General features: G+C 39.0%; 1 protein-coding gene across 1 annotated transcript in view; it reads left to right on the forward strand.

The window, feature by feature from the left end:
- Window positions 1-19,539, forward strand: part of LOC307138382 (neural-cadherin) — a 137,807-nt gene that overhangs the window by 98,781 nt on the left and 19,487 nt on the right. The window contains exons 13-19 of the mRNA XM_079836656.1: window positions 7,476-7,725; window positions 10,451-10,578; window positions 10,728-10,914; window positions 11,849-11,992; window positions 15,854-16,137; window positions 16,577-18,194; window positions 18,715-18,808. Of these exons, the coding sequence (XP_079692782.1) occupies window positions 7,476-7,725; window positions 10,451-10,578; window positions 10,728-10,914; window positions 11,849-11,992; window positions 15,854-16,137; window positions 16,577-18,194; window positions 18,715-18,808 (2,705 nt within the window). The remainder of the gene's footprint in view (window positions 1-7,475; window positions 7,726-10,450; window positions 10,579-10,727; window positions 10,915-11,848; window positions 11,993-15,853; window positions 16,138-16,576; window positions 18,195-18,714; window positions 18,809-19,539) is intronic.

The following is a 19,539-nucleotide window of genomic DNA, read 5'->3' on the forward strand; positions in this document are numbered from 1 at the left end:
CTTGGATAAGACAATCCCAGAATGTACTCTGACAAACTTATTCAAATATCCAAGATGGCCAGCTAAGTGAAGTCAAGAGAAATGTTGTTAATAGACAGACAGACCAACATACCGATAGATAGATAGATAATTACAGTTTTTCTCAGTCCCTTTGGTACATTTCTCAGATCAGAATTGAAATTCTCAAAACTACCTGTTCAATCTTCACATCATTGTGTCACTTGTGCACATCAAAAAAGCAGTTTCTCATTTCTTTGAACAAGTTGCAAATGCTTTGGTACATCCATGCAAATGATTACGTACAATTCTCTGATGTGTCCTACATTATCAATTGCTTATCTGTTGAATAGTCTCACCCCCCACAACATTTAGGCACAAGCTCATAGCATAAGTCTTTACATGCAAAATGGTTGAACAAGTTGTCATAATATGTCAAGCATATTTCTATACATTTCCATTAGACTTTTTTTCTAAAGATATTTGTTGTGATGTGGATGTGAATTTGTGGCCTAACAGACAGGAACGTAAGGAGGTAGGAAGACTGCACTGTAATTCCTACAGCACTGCATGTACAGTTTTCCCTAAGGAGATTGCTGTCCTATGTTCACATTTCTACTTTTTGTTTTGTTTTGTTTTTTTCTTTGTGCTATGCGGTGCTGTCTTTTCCTTTCTGTATCGATTCGCAATGATATGGTCTGTCAACAAATTACAGTACAAACCGTAAAAGCGTAAATGTAAATCTTGTCCAGTCTCTTGCAATCAAACTCCCACATACACTAAGGTGTAACCTACAATTTACAATAATTGTCATCAACCCTTTAGCCATAGTTTACATCAGAACATGCCTCCAATGTACACTGTTATATTGACAACATGACTAAGCAATTTGACTGTCTTATCCGTACTCAATGACACAAGGACTTGTCATTCTGATGGCACTGACATGTTCATTGACACAGATATTTACTTTTGAGAGATGAACTAAGGATTTTGAGCAAGAGACTTGCTTTTGCAGGTAATCCATGGTGTTTTGCTATTTGTACGAATTGTTTTGAGAAATGCACTTACTGTTTTGCAAATGTCGAGGATGATTCGAGAAATGTACCAAAGCGACTGAGAAAAACTGTAACAGACTAGGTTTTTGAACACAGATTTACTGTACACCTACAAAAAAAAAAAAAAACCTAGATAATTTGTTTGTACATGTTCATGACGATGAAGAACAAAAAAGAGAGCTTAAACGGCATGGCGCATAGTAGTTTCTAATTGGCTGGGACTTTACTAGCAGCATGAAGCTCAGTTTAACTGCATTCATCACTTGACAGCCCGCTCTCCTCTGAGGGCTTCTGTTAGCATCCCTGTCAAAGAAAATTAATATCGCTCTAATGTACTGTTCCACACGCTGCATGTTACATATTTTAATACAGATGTTTCTTTACCTCTCTAATCATATCCTATAGAACTGTCCTCACTCATACTAATGACATTACAACTTTACAGATTTACTAACAGATGATAGATAGATAGATAGATAGATAGATAGATAGATAGATAGATAGATAGATAGATAGATAGATAGATAGATAGATAGATAGATAGATAGATAGATAGATAGATAGATAGATAGATAGATAGATAGATAGATAGATAGATAGATAGATAGATAGATAGATAGATAGATAGATAGATAGATAGATAGATAGATAGATAGATAGATAGATAGATAGATAGAGATTGTAAGAAAAACTGTCACTTTCTAGGGCAAACTATCCAATGTGACCGCATTAAAGCATACTTTATGACGGGCACCAAATAAGAGCCACCGCAAGGCATCTTTGATCAGCTTTTTCTTTCTGATGCCATTGCTGTGTAATGAGATGATTTCTAATTATTGCTAATTTCATGGCACCTCAGGCTGTACTCATTCTGCTGGCAGTGCCATTACCCATCTTATCATCCAGACAGTTTTTTGAACAGCCCTTTGCACCGGATCTCACCGGCTACTTATTTTCTCTTTTAGTCTTTTTGTGCTGTTATTTCTTTTAATATCTTGTTTTGCTTTGTTTAATACAGGACATGAGACCTCAGGTCTCAGATTATCTTTTGTTCTGACATCTTTAAATATATGGCTTTGTTTGCACCTGTTGCAAATTCAGCAGCAAGAGTTTCTCATTGTGTTAGCAGTGCCGCCGCTCCCTATACGCGCTGCGCGTAGGGCACCAACTGCTCAGGGGGGCACCACAAGAAAATGCTCTCTCTCTCTCTCCCCGCCCGCCCCACCCCCACCCCCGCTCAGCTCTACAAATTTTGCGAATGCCGCCACTGAGGGCATCATAAAGTGATCGCGCTTAGGGTATCAAAACGGCCAGCGGCGGGACTGTGTGTTAGTTTTATTTGGCCTTTTATATAAGTATTAAGTGTTGGTGTAAAGGGCTACCCTGATTTAAAAAAAAGCATGGCTGGTCACTAGAATATATTTTGGATGCTGTATTCTGGTGTTCTTAAAGAAATAGTTGAACTGTCAAAAATATTTTGTCGCATTTGTGCATAGGGTAACACTTTAATTAACATTGTCCCTGTTACATCTTTACATGTAAAATTATGCATAATTACATATGCAATTCCTAATCCTAACCCTACTTTAAGTTAATTATTATTAATCAGTAATTAAATGTATAATTATACTGTAATAAAACCTTTAAAATAAAGTGTAACCGTGCATTGGAACTGAATTATTTTCAATCAGTGTGAAAGTTTAAAAATGGCCCGAGTTTATTCTTGAGTGCACTATTCCTTTAACTAAAATAACCAGGAAGATTTCCTTGCTCAACAAGTTTAACTATGCTGAATGACTAGCTGACTTTTTTTTACTCCAGAAGCCTGCGATTGGTGAGTGAATGGTGCCTCATTGTTCCATTACAGAAAAGCAAAAAAATCACTTTCCAGAACCTTCTCATTCACTGTTCCTTGCTGGTGGAGGGATCTTCATAACTCCATACAGACAGCCGAATCCCTATTCAAGAAACAGCTGAAAACTCATATCTTCCGTGCTTCTTAAATCCCCATATGTTCTAGCTTGTTCCATTCTAGATAATGTTTGAAATTTTATGCTACCACTGTCTTGCATTGTTGCCTCTTTAAGAAGGGATAGTTCACCCAAAAAAGAAAATTGTCATCATTTAGTCACCCTCAAGATGTTCCAAACCTGTATGAAGTTCTTTTTTTCTGCTGAACACAAAAGAAGATATTTTGAAGAATATGGGTAACCAAACAGTTGATGGGCCCCATTGACTTCCATAGTATGGAGAAAAAAATATATACATAAAATACAAAATAAAATACTATGGAAGTCCCAGCAACAGTGTTTTTGGATAAAGGTGTCTGCTAAATTAATAAATGTAAATGTAGTTTTGCATGGCTGGTCAACAAGCTAAACCAGTCCCAAACCTAGCCTAATCAGCCTTGACTATAGTGTGGAAATTCTGAAGGTCATGAATTATAAGCTGTATTTCTTTTATCTGTAGTCTCAGCTTTTGAGTTTGTAGTCAGGTTTCTGCATGTCTGGATATGTGTGAGTGTGTTAGCACTAAGCTCGCCACCATGTACATATGAAGGTGATGGTCCTTGGGGCAGTGTGTGTCAGAGCAGATCTGTGCGTCCCTGCCCACTCTTATAGCTCTGCTAATGGAGAATGTACCTGGAGGTCACCTTCAGTGTCTCTTCAGTCAGAAAACCAGATAAGTGTTGCTCCTTAGAGCTTTTTTTATCACCTACCACTCTCCGTTGAGTTTCAATATCTTTTCATATTCAATCTCTATATTTTCAAACTACTTTGTTTCCCCCTCCACTCTTCGTTTAATTGGATGGAGTGATTATAATTGCAGTCGAGGGGTTTCAAAACACAGGTTGCACAAGTATTCAGATACAATTACTGCCTTTGTTAATGGAATGCACCTTGACAATTGGACAAATAGCCTATTTTTCTTTATCCTTTCTTCCGCGTGTCTCTATGTCTCTCCCTTCAACGCCCACACTGCCTCCAAACTCTAACACTGAGGTGTTACCAGTAATATGACTTGAAAAACAAAGCGCTTTACCACAATTACAGTCAAGCTCTTTCTCCACAACCCTCTGAATACAGCATAAACTCCCTGATGTAGAATAACTGTAGCAACTGGCTGTTCAAATCTGTTCTGTGCATTGGGAGCCTTCATGCTAATTCATCCTCAGAACTCTAAATACAAATTATGCTTGTTAAACAGTATAATGCATTCATTAGCAACACTGAGTAGCCTTGTTGTGCGTCGAGTGCTCCTATTCATTTCTCGCTCTCGCTTCCTCCCCCCTCGCTTTTCTCCTTCATCTATCTATCTGTCTCTCTGTCTAACTAATTAAAAATTTAAATATCAGTCAGCTCATTGTGGTATTATCTCAAGGAATGCTAATTAACACATTTTCAAAAGCAGTAATTGCAACCTTGAGGATGTAATTTAAAGGGCCTTGTTCGTGTGTATGGATAATGAGAATGCTGTTCTCATCAAGCCTGAGAGACGTCCGCTAATAAACTCTTGGAGGGAAGATTAGACAGGTTGGGATTTGAAAGTTGACAAAATTTCTATTTAGTTCAATAGGGAACTTTTGGTAGTATGAATAGTTTAACCCCATGAGTGGTTAACTAAAAGAATGGGGTGGTGGGCTGGTAAATGAAAGGCTATAGGTTCAAATCCCACAACGGTTGATCTGTGAAATATCACCATTGTACTTTTGATCAAAACACTTAACCTTGCGTTACTCCAGGTGGATTGTCCCTGTAGAAACTGCACTGTAAGTCACTTTGGATAAGAATGTCAACTACATGATGAATTAGTTCAACTCAAAGCTTTGAAGTGAATGCAAGATGTCCCATTGGACAGGAGCACCAGTCTAGGCAACTTCTGAGAGCTTTTTGATGTCAACTAGCTGTAAAATATGCTGTTTTGAGGTGTGCTAAGTGTGTGAGGGACCACTTGTTTCAGACCCCACAAGTTCTTTATGTGTGAATGCCATTTTACACTATTTTATCATGTTTATTTTGCAATTAAATTATTACATTTGTATTGTAAATCTAAATAAATACTATATGAAATAATATTTCACAGTGAAAATTTGTGAAATAATAGAAAGGAAATTTTGCATGAAGAAAATGAGGCCTATTTTAAAGCCAGTATTTATTATTATTCATGCATGAACCCTTCTCTCTTAATTTCAAATATATATATATATATATATATATATATATATATATATATATATATATATATATATATATATATATATATATATATATATATATATATATATATATATATATATATATAAAACAGTCAAGTAATGGCCATTATAAAAAAAAAATTCATTATCATTTTCCACCCAAATTTGTATTAATGTAATTCATTTCAATAAAAATAAATATTTTTTGGCTTTACTGTTGTATTATATTGTTGGTCAGATAGAATAGACTTCCTCATGACATTTTCTCAAAAACAGTTCCTTTTTAAAACAAATATTCTGAGATCTGCATCAGTATTGACAGGGACTGGAACTGTGAGAGTAGCATAGGTCAGGGAAGTTAGTGAAGCTCTGTCAAAGTGATTGCAAATAAGTTCACTGAATAGGTCATTTCTGTTGGGGGACGCGTACTGAATGGCAAAGCCGACACTTAAAAGCAGGAAGCAAACGCCACAGAGATTTTAAGGTACTTGTTTTCTGTGTTGCGGTGGGCGGATGCTCTCAAAATCATGGCCAGGGTTGATTTAATGGCTGACTAGACCCATGTTCTCTGACACACAGAGTTCTCCCTCTATAACCATCTCTCTCTCTCAGTGCACTTTTATTTTGCTCTACCTTTTCACCCTTTTTCTCTGTCGACTAAGTTTTATAACCTGCACTATAGACGCCAAGTATTCCTTACTCTGGATGACCATAAATGGTTTCGGTCTTTCTCTTTGAGTTTTGACTGTTGGCTTTGCTGTGCCATTGGCCCTATTGTGATTAGAATGTTTTGTTTGCTTTACGGTGTCATTTGGTTGATGGTGTTTTGGGTTAAATGTGTTTAAGTCAGTTAAAAGACTTTGAGTTCCCCTTGCAGACAAGCTGTAAGTTCCAGCTGTAATATTGTATTTTCCAAGCCAAAATGCCGGCTGTATGTCTTGTATCCAAGTACTGTGCACATGTTTCTGTCTGAACACTAAACAAACAATGACTTTCATGTTGTGGCATTACACTTCTGGGGTTTTTTTGCATTCACTTGCACAGCACACGCCATAAGGACAATAAAAAGTATCCATGTTTTCAGGTTAGCAGCCAAGTAAAAGTAGCGATGCTCCTTATTCAACAACTGCATTGTGACAATAATCTACAGTAACAATCTACAGTAATTTTTACAACAGTACTTTTTTATAGTAAAACAAACTCTGATGCTCATCACTGTTATTTTGTTGTTTATTAGTACATTAGTATCTAGAGAATATTAATCTGTTTATTGTATTTTTTGCTGTCACCCAAATCAAATCAAAATCAAATCACTTTATTTGTCACTCTACATATGCACAAGTGCAACAGTAGGTGAAATTCTTAGGTGCAGTTCCGAGCAACATGGTAGTCATGACATGACATGTACAACATTTAAAGCAGCATCAGATTACACTGATGCGCCCACAATTACTCACAGCACAGTAAACTCTACAATAAACAATAAATAATTTACACAATGTGAGTGTAGTAAGGCAGACAACATCCAAGACAAAAAACACAAAAACTATAAACAGAACAAACAAAAAACTACAATGCTTCAGCAGAGCTTGCGACGTTGCGGCCGTCCTCGGCGCCATCCTGACTTTCATCGAGATTTACTGAATTTAAAACCCTCATTGTTTTTGAGGCAGAGAAATGCTGCCAATACTGATTCAATTATAAATAATATAATAATTATGTTTTAACATTGCATTTCTGTGTATGTTATTATTGAGAAGTGATGGCACCTGAATATTCTTCTCAGTTTATTTCCACTCACTATTCTTGTGCATTCTTTCTTAAGAGGCTATATGTAATCATTGGTTTGTAATCAAATACGATATAAAGGAAGAGGAAGACATAGGAAGTCTGGAAACTACTACTGCAGAAAGTAACTCCATAACGGTCAATATTAGTTCGATATGGATTATAGATGAACCGTGTCTAATGTATTCACATTAGACCTACGATTCTGCTGATTTCAAATGCCTTCTCACAAATAATGCTAATTATCCTGTTTGAGCTTTAGGAATAGGTGTTCACAAGTATTATAGCAGTTTTTACCCAATTAACACATACAAACCCATATTGGTTTCAGATGTAACCGACACATTTTCCAAGTCCCTTTTCAAAACAATATTTCACCATGCTGGCCATACTTAATTTTATATTACCAACCTAAAGCTAATTTTGCCTCCCAACAGACTATCAAGGCAACGTCCCCTCTTGGTGACCCCAGGGTGACTTACAACCTGGAGGAAGGTCAGGTTCCCGAGACCAACATGCCTGTGCGCTTCTATATCAAGCCTAACCGGAGGGATGGTTCTGCCTCTATCTTGGTGGCAGAGAATCTGGACTATGAGACCACGCGTTTCTTTACGCTCCGAGTGCGTGTACAGAATGTGGCGGCTGTACCGCTAGCTTCCTTCACCACTGTCTATGTCAACATCACAGGTAAGAGATACCCTCATCTTCTGGAAATTACAACTGCGTTATATTTAAGCAAATTTGGGGTCAGTTATTGTGCTTTTTTGTTTTTGTTTTTTTTATTATTATTTTAGATTACGTTAAACTGTTTTATTTATGCTTTTCAGTATGTATATATACAATGCCAATCAAAAAAAAATGTGTCTCTTATGCTCACCAAGGCTGCATTTATTTAATAAAAAATACAGTAAAAATAGTAATGTTGTGAAATATTCCCCAGTGAAAATTAAATATACCAACATTGATTTGAAATACGTTTATTTTATGCTAAATATACTACAAATACATTTACATATCTATGTAGTTAATATAAATACCCTGTTATCATATTTTTGGTATACTAAATTGATATATAGTCTGTTCAATTGGAACAACTCATTTTGTACTTAATGTGCTATAGTTTTCTGGAAGTAGTGCTGAGATCCAAATAAAGATATACTTAAGTACATTTGATTGTGCTACAGTGGAACTATTGCAAGTGTAACAGTTAGTATGGGAAACACATATATTCACTATTAACTACGACTTTTGTCTCAAACTCCTAATTTACTGCTTATTAATTATTAGTAAAGTCATTTTTGTAGCGTTTAAGTTTAGGTATTGGGTAGGATTAAAGGAATAGTTCACTTTAAAATGAAAATTACCCCATGATTTATCTCACCCTCAAGCCATCCTAGGTGTATATGATGTTCTTCTCTCTGATGAACACAATAAGAGTTATATTAATAAATATCCTGACGCTTTCAAGTTTTATAATGGCAGTGAACGGGGCTCACGAGTTTGAAGCTCAAAAAAGTGCATCCATCCATCATAAACGTACTGCACATGGCTCCGGGGGGTTAATTAAGTCCTTCTGAAGTGAAGCGATGCCTTTGTGTACGAAAAAAAATCCATATTTAACACGTTATAAAGTAAAATATCTAGTTTACGCCAGATCGCCTTCCGTATGTAAATGATGGTAAATATGTTAATTGATACTTAGTATGAAATAAATGTATTTTAAATACATTTTCTTATAGTTGTATGTTGTTTTCACTAAGGTTATTACAATTCAAAATAAGTGTTTTCTATTTGGAAATATTTTATTATTTTCTATGATGTCAAAGCAGAATTTTCAGCATCATTACTCCAGTGAGTCATCGGAAATCATTCTAATATGCTGATTTGGTTCTCAAAAAACATTTCTTATTATTAGTGGTGCTTGCCATAGGCAAAGCATAACTATTGTTCACTTGCATACTTATTATTATTCCACACAAAACTTAGGCGCGGTACACCTCCTGTCCGGTGGGTGAAAAAGTGGGCAAAAACGTTTCATAGACTTTGCATTGGGACGAACTTTGACGGGTCATAGCTCAGCGTGAGGATTTCGTAGAAAACATGTGGGTTTGACTCAGGGCAGCAAACAGCCAATCACGAATCACCTTCAACACACTTCCTAGCCATGCCCTAGCATCCATTGTCGAGCACCCTAGCACCCCATATCCAAAGAGGGATATCTTCACATCTGAATGTCATAGAGGCATGGGGGTTGGTTTATATCAATCATACTGACAAGCGTATCATTGATGAATGGAAAGTTCAAAAGCACTCCATTTATCTGAAATATAAATCTTTTGTAACATTATAAATGTACTATAGTTCCATGTTTAAAAATCATGGTAACACCATGGTACTTCTTCCTTAGTGTAAGACAAAAAGATAGAAGGAGAACAAAAATATAAAAATCTGACACAATGATAATAGTCCATGTTGACACCTCTCACTAGCGTGCTACAAATACGCCTCGACAACCGGTTCCACGCCGCCTGTGTGCCCTCGGAGAGGTAAACACATTTGCGGTAGTTTAGCAATCAGCATTTCATGCCAGTGCGGTTTCTCAGAAGCACAGCAGTGTCTGATCTGATCCACTGATTGTGTTTGAGGCGCTGACGCTAATGTTTTTTTTCCCTTTCTTCATAGCTCATTTAGCCTGCGCTGTGCATTTGTACACAAAAAGTGTTCTCTGCTGTCATTGAGTGTATGTGGAAATCCAGTGCGCTGATGAGTGCATGACAGGCAGCGGGTGGGGGGCGCAGAGTGATGGTGTGTGTATGTGTGTGTGTAATAGGAACAGTGAAGAGCTTTGGCATCGGCACACAACACTTGAGACCACATCAGCATTAATTAAGAGGAAAATGGAGATTGAAATAGAGGGAAAAGGAGACAAGAAGCCCACAGAACAACTAGTTTAGAGGCGCTGTAATCCACTAAGAGCAGAGAATACAGATACTAAAACCTTATCTTGAACACAGTTATCCACACAGCAACTATAAAATAAAATAAAATAACCAACAAAGACCTGAAATGACACAAAAAGTGACATTTAAGTCACACTTTAAAATGCCATTGCATTACATACAAAATATCAAACCAGGTGGAGCACAAATGAATTTAAGCAAAAATATATTTTTTAAATGCTGTAACAGTAGATATACCGACACTTTGTGGAACATGTCTAAAATGGCTCAGAAAAATACATTTAGTTTCGATGTCTAATGCAATTTAACTTGAAATACTTTTTGGGGCCACTGTATTTACTGTAAAACAATGTTTACCTCTAATCTAACAAATGTCCATATGAATCCATTGGAAGATTTGTTTCAGTAGTGTTTCATTTGTAACTGATTGCTCCCATTCTTTTTTCTTCCAGATGTGAACGACAATGTTCCCTTCTTCATGTCATCCACGTATGAGGCGACGGTTCCAGAGGGTGCAGAGATTGGCACATCAGTGGCTCAGGTCTCAGCCTCTGACCTGGACTCTGGTCTCCATGGCATGGTAAGACTCTTCTGAGTATGATCCTTCTTGGTTCTTTCTAACACTCTAGATCTACCATATCACATGACTTAATATTTGTCTAATTTGTGACTTAAATTATTTGATGCATAGTTCGCTTTTAATCTTGCTTGACACTCTTTCCTACCTAGATTAACTACATCATTCTGAAGGACCAAAGTGGCGACTCGCAGTTCTTCAGCATTAACTCCTACACAGGCATCATCCACACCCGGGCCACCTTCGACCGTGAGCAGAAAGGCTCCTACTTGATCGAGGTCCAGTCTCAGGACAGCTCCGAGTCTGCCCGACCCGGTCAGCAGGGCCAACCCAACACAGGTGTGATCTATCAACCATGTCTTCTTAACCCCTCTGTCACTCTGTTTCCCCCTCCACCGATTACAGCAGGGCACACCAGCCTCCAGGATGAACTCCATTCATTAAAACTTCAATGAGTCACGCCTAATGAAGAACAAATGCCATCCTAGGGATTTGTATGTAATTTAGGCCATGTATAATATAATAAGACCGCAGATTTAATATTAAACAGTCATTAGGATGTTTAATACATATTCCAGAAAAATCCATTTCTCATTAACATTTTCTATGAACTCTGTGTTCTTGCAAATATATTTTCATAACAGCTATATGACATCCTTCAAAAGTTTGGGTCTGTAAGAAGTTTTGGTCTGTAAAATGATTTTTTTTTTTCAAATAAATGCTGTTCTTTTGTAATTTCTATTCATCAAAGAATCCGAAAAAAAATTGCTTCCTGTTTCCACAAAAAGCAGCACAGCTTTTTTCAACATTGACAATAATAATAAATGTGCCATGAGCACCAAATCAGTAAATTAGAAGGATTTCTGAAGGATCACGTGACACTGAAGACTGAAGTAATGGCTGCTGAAAATTCAGCTTTGCGTCACAGGAATAAATTCTATTTTAAAACAGCTATGTTAAATAATAATATTTCACCATATTACTGTTTTGTATTTTTGATCAAATAAATGCAGCTTGTGAGCATAAAAAATCCTACCAACCCCAACTTTTGAATTGTAGTGTAAATAAATACATTTATAGACAAATTCACTTTCACTTGAATTTTAATGATAATTAAATTTCATCATACAAAGAATGCCAATTTGTTTTTCTTCTGTTGTCCTATCTTATAATATTTATACATTTATAAATTAATTATTTATCAGTTTTTCTTCTGAGATATTTTATACATTGATGTGATCTGGAAGTAATACACACCTCTTTTACCCTGTAGACACAGCCTACGTGAGGGTTTTTGTCACAGATGTAAATGACAATGCTCCAGCTTTCTCTCAGCCTGTAAATGAGATCAGTGTGGAGGAAGACAAGGAAGTGGGATTTGTGGTCATTACCGTTACAGCTAACGATGAAGATGAAGGTAATTTCTGTTGTATGTAGGTGTGTCAAATATCTTATTCAGGTGGTCCTGTCACCTTGTTTTTTAGTTTGTGGTTTTTGTTGTTTTAGTTTTGTTTGTTTGTGCAATGATTTCTTTCTGACAGCCCACTGATGTTTTTGACAGAGATGGAGGAGGAGGGGTTGCAAAAAGAAATTGAGCGAAATAAATCTAGGTGGAAAATTCGCTCCTTTTTGTGCTGAGCTTGTTAGCAAATCTCTGTGGTGAATGTGGGAGTAACAATTTCAGCTCCCCATTTGATGTTTGTCTCTTTGATTTGTTTTTCTTTGTTGTCTTCAAGAAAAAGAATTAAATAAGTAGCAGGATTTCTTTAATGATGGAAGTAAACCCTTGTGTGGAAGATTTTGTGTAGAAATTTACATAAGATGCGTGACATCTGAGGGCCCAGGCAAATAACCATTGAGATTTTAAAAGGAATGGAATAGGCGGCTCTGCCTTTTGAAAAATATACTGATATGATAAAAGTAGCGTATAATGGTAGATTTTTAGTTAATTCTCGAGAGGCTTTACTAGGTGGCGTAACCAGAGATTAAATGAGAAAAAAACAAGTGTATTAAACAAGCTGCACAGATTCATTCATCTATTATCTGTCAGTCAAACAAAGAAAGAAAATTATTCACACAAAAATGAACATTCTGACATTATTTACTCACCTTCATGTCATCTGTGTGACTTTCTTTTTTATTCTGTGTAACACAGAATATGATATATTACAGAATACCAAGGGTGCTCTTTTCCATATAGCAAAAATAAAAGAGAACACAATAAAATACAAATACATAGTAATTTAGCAGTTTAAGTTAACTATAAAAACCCTGGTTCACAACAACACGAGGATGAGTAAATACTGACAGAATTTCCCTTTTTTTTGACAAACCATCTCTTTAAGATAGGGACAACATGCAGTTATGTTGTCCTAACCGCTTCGCACAGCAGCATACTTTGGTATTGTTACCAAAGTATGCTGAACCCCTCAAGGGCAAGCTGAAACTGCAGGGAGTTCATGTTTATTTCAGTAGTACACAGACTTGATGTAATGATGTAACTATAGCCATTACACCATTTTACAGAAGAAGGTCTGTATTTAATTTTTTTTTGTCCCTCTAATGTAAGATGCCAAAATTAGCATGTGTACGAGCATTGCTGACAGCGTACTTTAACTTAATGCTATGCATTGTTTGACCTCTGAAATGAAACTTGGCTGTTTAATAAATGTTTTATTTATGTCTTTAGAGAGCTGCATATCCTTCAGACTATCTCAGCACTGCCTGAAAACATCACCTTAGCAGCTGAAACCATGTGAATGCATGAGCAGCTATGAATTAGTCTAGCGAACTCTCAGTGGTCAGTGGTCAAATTTGCATATTCCGGTTTACTGAGCGATTTCTACTGTTGATTTTGTTGCTCCTGTTGGAACATTTGGTCTATCGCTTGTTTCCTCCGACAGCCATAGAGTCGCTCCTGTTAATCTGAGCGCGACAGGCTTGGACAAATCACCTATCCGTCCAACGTAGCGTGGCAGCCTGCCTGTCTGCCCACCCCCTCATTTCTCATCCTCTGCCTGTAGAATATTCCAGGCTGTCACCTCCACGCATCTCGGTGACACGATTCCTCCACCTGATCTCGCTCTGATTTCCATCAGGGCATGGCGACTTCGACTCATCTGTCAAATAAACAAACAGGCGGGAGCGCAATGTCTCTCACGGCGATGCGGCTTCACCCGTTACATATGCATGACAAATTACGTGTGGCGTGGAGCCGTGTCAACAAGCAGGCTGGAGTGAAGGAGACAGGGGCAGCGGGATGGAGACGTGCAGGTGTCTGATAGCTCATTAATGATCAGACTCCTACGCCGCCGTGGAGGTGAGACGGGTGACGTGACCTGCCATGGCTGGATGGACGGTCCTGAGCAGAGCGTAAGCTAATATCTCACGACTGTCATGAAGGGGAATGCAAATCGAAGCTTGATGTCCCTCTGTCCCCATCCTGCTTTGGAAGGCACAATGAATGAGATTGCCATTAAAATGCAATATTTCTTATTACGCTGGGGATGAAAATGGGGAATAGGAATAATTAGAAGCTGATTTGCAGGAGAGGAGGAATTTTATGGTCCTGTTAAGTGTTTCCTAAAGCTGATTAGCAGTGCCCTCTTTGAGCTGTTCATTAAACTCCAGACTGATTTCAAAGATGGAATATGTAAAACACGCTCAACTTTCTTCAACAGCTGAATGAGCACAAGGTCTCCTAGACTTTCAGCTGTCTTTCATCGCCAGTGACCATCCTATAGATCACAATAGTTAGGTTTAACCTGGTTGGCCTGTGGTGGAGCTGTGGGGGGGCCGCCATATGGCCCGCCTGGTCATTAAGGAAGCTTGCTTTTGGCAAAATCACTTGAGCTCCCCTCAGCAAGCGTCACAGCACATCACACTTCACATCCGTGATGCCCGTAGTCAGGATGAGCAAGACATGTACTAATGAAATCCTCACATATCACGCCCAGATGGTGTTTGTCTCATAGAATCTGATCCGGACTGGTAAACAGAGCTGGCGCAAAACTAGAGCTTTTTTCCCCCGGCAGTGTACCTTGGATGGATAAAGCCAGTTGGGGTCAAGCTGGGAAGCAGCAGAAAGTAGGAAAGATAGACTGTGGTGATTGTTTGAAATAAGATACGTTTTCAACTACATCATTATAGGAATTATTATTATTATATTATTTGGATTTCATAGAGCACATGACAATGGTTATTCAGTCTTAAATCTAGACTGCGGTGATTGTTTAAATCAATCAATTTGGTGGTTGAGATACATTTTTAACCACTGATCTACATCATTAAAAATGAAGGGCCCTATCATACACCCAGCGCAATGCAGCGTCAGGCGCAACACAAGTGTTTTTGCTAGTTTCAGCTTGACGCAGTTATCATTTTCACATCTAGCACCACGTAGTTTAAATAGCAAGTTATTTAAATGCATTTGCGCCCATGAAAACAAGGTGTGCTCAGGCACATTGTTGGCGCGTTGCTATTTTGAGACAACTGAAATAGACTGCGCCATTGACCAACTATTCAATTTTTTTATTGTATTTAGTGTTATTTAAAGGGCGCGCTAGTAATATGCGCCTATAGGCAAGTCCACAACACGGGTACACTCTGCTTGTTACACACACAGGGACGCAGCAGCACCCAAAAATGTTTAAATATTAAAAATAAAAGGATTCCTATCTGGCGAAGTGTTCAGTCTTTTCACTTGCAAATTCCGCCGTGTAAATAGCGAATCCCCCATGGCGCGAGCGCAACTGGCTTTTAAAGAGAATGGGAGATGACACTCGAATTGGTTTATAGCACGTTACACTCAAAACACACCCATTACTCATTAAGAGAATAGGGATAACCTATTTAGACCTTTTAGGCTTTTGTTAAACTAGCAAAAGTGGATTAGGACACGCCCTAAGTGCACTTGCACCATGCGCTTTAGACCATGCGACCATTAAAATAGGACCCGAAGTGTGTCATTTTTGTGCACTTGTTTAATTTGTAAAAAAGATTACTATTAAATCTATTAATAAATTATATTATTATCCAATGAGATTTTTTTAATGACATGTTATGTAAATGTTTATCTGTGACATTTTGTATGTATGTGTATATGTTGATTTCAGTATTTAAGCACAATCATATCATGCCTGTGTGCATTAGAGCTTTCTTGTCCTTTATGTAATCCTCATCAAATGAGCACAGATTAATGCTGACATTCTCTTTTTATCCAGCTCAGCCAAGCTTAACACTTCCTAGAATGCTAACGCTTCTCAAACCCCCCAAACAGGTGCCAATGCCAAACTACGGTACCAGATTACCTCCGGGAACACCATGGGCACGTTCGATGTGGAGCCAGAGGTTGGCACTATCTTCATTGCCCAGCGGCTAGACTATGAGCAGGTGCAGCGCTACGAGTTACGGCTGGTTGCGTCGGATGGAAAATGGGAAAACCAGACAATGGTTGTCATTAATGTCATCAACCAGAATGATGAGGCACCCCTGTTCACTCAGACTGAGTACCATGCCAGTGTCATGGAGGAACTTACAGAGCTTCCTGTCCTTGTGCTAGAGGTGAGGGGTGAAAAAACACACATGTAGTTGCAAGAAAATGGCCATGTTGAATAGAGGAATATTAGCCTTTTGCAAGATATATGAACGAATTTTGTGAATGTCTTGCTACAAATTGGTTCCAGTTTCGTTACGGATTTCCTTGAAATGATATGTAATGTTTATTAATGTCCTCATGTAGTTTAAAGCTTTTGAAATTAATATTTTGACACCCTGCCACGGTTGTCATTCTCTGCTAGCGTGTCTCAATATTGCTGTCTATTGTGCTGTCAGTATAAAAAATAGACTTCAAAGGCTTTGCATAAACACAGAAAAAGAGGAGGAGAGAACTATCAGCATTCCTTTGCTGTGACTATTAACTTTTAATTGCCTCATATGTTCTGTGACAAGTGTGTTGAATTCTAATATGCATGCCTGTTTTTCCCATCTGCTCTTCTCGCAGGTCTCAGCCACAGATCCAGATCAAGAGGCAGACCAGCGTGCAGTGCGATATTCTCTACACGGCCAGGGAGCTGGTAGCGAATTCACCATAGATGAGATGAATGGTAGGATATTCGCCCAACGCCGTTTAGATCGTGAGGTTCGCTCGGCCTGGCAATTCCTTGTACTTGCCACTGATGAAAATGGAGCAGGTCTTACCGGGTTTGCTGATGTTCTAGTCGACGTGCAAGATATCAATGACAATGCACCTGTTTTCCTGTGTGCAACGGACAACTGCTTTTTGGGGCACGTGCCTGAGAACTCCCCAGCTGACACTTCCATAATGGAGATGCGGGCCACTGACCTAGATGATCCAAAAGCTGGCAAGAACGCTATCCTTACCTATAGAATTGTGCAGAATGTGCGCAATGAAATCAATCTTAACCTCTTCTCCATCAACCCAGCCACGGGCACCATCTATACTGTTCTGCGCTCTTTGGACAGGGAAGTGGTGGATCGATATCTTGTTGTGGTGGAAGCGCATGATGGAGGAGGACTTTCAGGAACAGGAACAGCCACCATCGTAGTTTCTGACGTCAATGATCATCCTCCAGTGTTCACCCAGAGGGTCTACATGGCCTCTATGCCAGAAAACTTGGACATCAACAGCGAGGTAATGGTAGTGGCTGCCACTGATGGGGATGAAGGGGAAAATTCAGTCATGACGTTCAGCATCATTGGTGGAGATGAAGACCGTAAATTCTTCATTGAGACAGACAAGGTAAACCGCCGTGGCATAGTGAGACTGAAGAAGAAGATTGACTTTGAGAAGCCACATGAGCGCACGTTCAACCTGACAGTCAAAGTGGAGGATGCTGACTTCTTTAGCCTGGCCTACTGCATCATTCAAGTGGAAGACTCCAATGACCACGCTCCAGTCTTCTTCCCACAGTTCTACGAGGCAGGATCCATGTTCGAAGACGTACCAGTGGGCACCATTGTGGCACAGGTGACAGCCATGGATCTGGACTCCGGTCAAAATGGGAGGTTTACATACAGCATTGCCCCGGAATCTGACCCCTTTCAACAATTCCTGGTGGATAAGAGTGGTTGGGTTGTAGTAGCTGACTCTCTAGACAGGGAAAAGGTGTCCCAACATAGGCTTATGATCCTGGCCACAGACATGGGCAGTCCTGCCCTGACCGGCTCTGCCATTGTGTTAGTGACCGTACAGGATGTCAATGACAACGGACCAGAGTTTGAGGCTCCATATCGGCCCATTGTGTGGGAGAACACTGTTGCGCCACAAGTCGTTCACATGAATGACACATCTGTTCTGTTGCATGCTATTGACAGAGACACGTCATCCAACGGAGGGCCGTTTTCCATCCGTCTGTTGATGTTGACCTCTGATGTTACTAATTTCAACTTGACTGATCTGCGGAATGGCAGTGCCATGATAACCGCTCTCCGCAGCTTTGACCGGGAACAGCAGAAGCGGTATCTTCTCCCCGTCCTGATGATTGACAGTGGCTCTCCACCAATGAGCTCCACCAGTACACTTACCGTCATAATCGGAGATAAAAATGACCATCCCCATGCACCTGGACACAGCGAGTTCATAGTGTACAACTTACATGGTATGTTCCAAAGAATAAATGTCACAAGTATTACCATATTCATTTATCATGAGATTTACATGGTACTCCAAGGTACTTCAAAATATTCCATGGTAAAAGTAGTATTACTTGATATATTTTTAGCATTTTTTTTCTTTTCTCTGATGGAAATGCATTAGCCTTCTAATAAGAATTTGTCATAGCTCAAACATGGCATGATGCTAACAATTTACTTAAATCCCAGGTTTAAGAGGCACATACACACTAGCCATTTTAAAGGATGTTGATTTCATGACTAACAGGATTACAGCATTTCATTTTGCCTTTTGGAGAAATGGCAATGTTGCATGCTAATAGCATTGCATCCCCCCCACTGTGCTGTTTAAGTGGGTCCATATGTGCCAATGAGATGCTCCGCTTTATGCTTATCTCTTTAAAGAAATGTCTTCTCCACCCACCCACACACGCGCACATCGCCCCAGGTATCGCGCAGCCTGGATGGAGGTAGCTTTTCTCTAACCTCATTATGTATTTTCCCCAGGTACACTCCCCACGACGGTACTTGGACAGGTTCAATCCCCTGACCTTGATGATTGGAGCGAGAAGGTTTACAAGTTCGAAGGCAAACCCCCCAGGTGCTTTGATCTTCTATTGAAGTTTGATTCAAACTCTACTTTGTCAAGTGACACTTACAAGAGAAGGAAAAAAAAGAACAAAAGTGAGGGAAGATAAAGGATGAGAGCGTGCAGAGCACTGCATATTTGCTTACTGACATCTCGCCTGTCACTCCTATTATTAATTTCAGAATTCACTCTAAAGTCATACACAAAGTCTCTCCTAGTAACTGATAAGAAAGATTACGCTGGCTAGAGGTTCTCACTAATGAGCTCCATCTATATGATGGTCTTTGTCCAAATCAGACTCTGTGGCTCATGCCAGCGACGGCACCTTTAAGGAAAGCGATTATGCTAACACTCCGGCAACCAATGCCAACTCAATCAGTTTAGTCTTGAGTTAAATCACAGTCTATTTCAAGTTCCATCCAAAGCTGTTCCTGACGGTGTGTTGTGGCGGATCTGCTCTCATTAATTTGGATAATTAACACATTAATACATTAGCAGTTTGATGCTAGCTAGTGTGACACATCTCTTGGCACCGAGAGCGTAGCTTCGATCCAAGCAGTTTTTCATGCGCTTACTTGACAGTTAAGTACCTAATTTGGCACCGGAGCTGAAGGTTACCATCGAGGTGGAACTCTATTCCTGTTATATGAACATGATTGAATTTAATTTGAGCAGTGACTACTGTGAGTTTAGCGACCTTGCTGCACAATGTCTGAAGTTACAAGACCAAGCAGAGCTTCACT

Source organism: Gobio gobio (genome assembly GCF_949357685.1).
Source record: "Gobio gobio genome assembly, chromosome: 15".
NCBI classification, from domain to species: domain Eukaryota; kingdom Metazoa; phylum Chordata; class Actinopteri; order Cypriniformes; family Gobionidae; genus Gobio; species Gobio gobio.